Below are 1083 nucleotides of genomic sequence, written 5' to 3' on the forward strand. Positions count from 1 at the left end.
AAATTAATTGCAATGACCCATATCATTAAATATTACATTTAATATTTTAAACCCAAATCAAATTCAATTAATTCCAACAGAAACATAAATTCCAAGTGCATCTTATTGGATGTCGATTATGAACCCAAAATATTAGATTCTGGACTTGCTAGTCTCATGAATCCCATCGGAGCTTATTTAGGTACTTATGTAAATGGTGAATTTGGGGACATGGGCTATGTTGCTCCAGAATATGTAAGAACATTGCTGGCCACTCCAAAAGGGGACGTTTATAGTTTTGGGGTCGTGCTTCTTGAGTTAGTGACAGGCGAGAGACCGACCAATGTGGCTAAAGCCCCTGAAAGGTTTAATGGTAATATAGCGGATTGGATTTTCCAGCTCGCTGGAAACTATAAACTTCAGGATGCAATTGATCAGTTCTTGGTGGGAAAAGGTTATGATGATGAGCTTTCCGAGTTTCTTAATGTTGCCTGTAGTTGTGTGCTGACAGATCCTAAAGAGAGGCCTACCATGTTTGAAGTGTACCAGATTTTGAAAGCTATTGGACAACGGTATAATTTCCCAACAGAAGATGACATCTTGCCATCCGACCATGGTGATGCTGATCAACTAGTGGAACTTATCGTCTCTCGAGATCCATGGAGATCTACGAAAAGATGTAGTGACAAATACGATGAGTGAAATCATAATCCATATATGATTATATATTTTGTTGGTCTTCCAAGTTCATCTACTCAAACGTTTACTTGTCTTAGTGTGTGCAATATCTCACTATTGAGCCATAGAAGCAAACTCAGCAATCCTCTTCGAAAATATCATTGTTCAGTCAGGAGTCCGGATATTACATATCCCCTTTCTGTCATCTTCTTATGTTTAGATTACTGCACTGTTTATTTTGTATCTTTATCCCAACTGGAAATATAATATATGTAGAGTGCTAATATGGAGTATTATTTCATGTTCTTAAATAGCTTTATTAATTTTCATTTGCCTGTATTGGACATAAGCTTCAAAAGTTACAAGTATAGAAGCGTCTTGATTGACTGACATGACTCATGAAGCTGCTAACGGACTGCCGAAAAT

General features: G+C 37.1%; 1 protein-coding gene across 1 annotated transcript in view; it reads left to right on the top strand.

The window, feature by feature from the left end:
- The window catches only part of LOC111369105 (probably inactive leucine-rich repeat receptor-like protein kinase At5g48380), a 1073-nt gene extending 392 nt beyond the window's left edge, over positions 1 to 681 (top strand). The window contains exon 2 of the mRNA XM_022990587.1: positions 137 to 681. Coding sequence (XP_022846355.1) covers positions 137 to 681 — 545 coding nt within the window. The remainder of the gene's footprint in view (positions 1 to 136) is intronic.
- The last annotated feature ends 402 nt before the right edge of the window (positions 682 to 1083 follow it).

Source organism: Olea europaea, chromosome 20 (assembly GCF_002742605.1).
Source record: "Olea europaea var. sylvestris chromosome 20, O_europaea_v1, whole genome shotgun sequence".
In the NCBI taxonomy this organism is placed as follows: Eukaryota; Viridiplantae; Streptophyta; class Magnoliopsida; order Lamiales; family Oleaceae; genus Olea; species Olea europaea.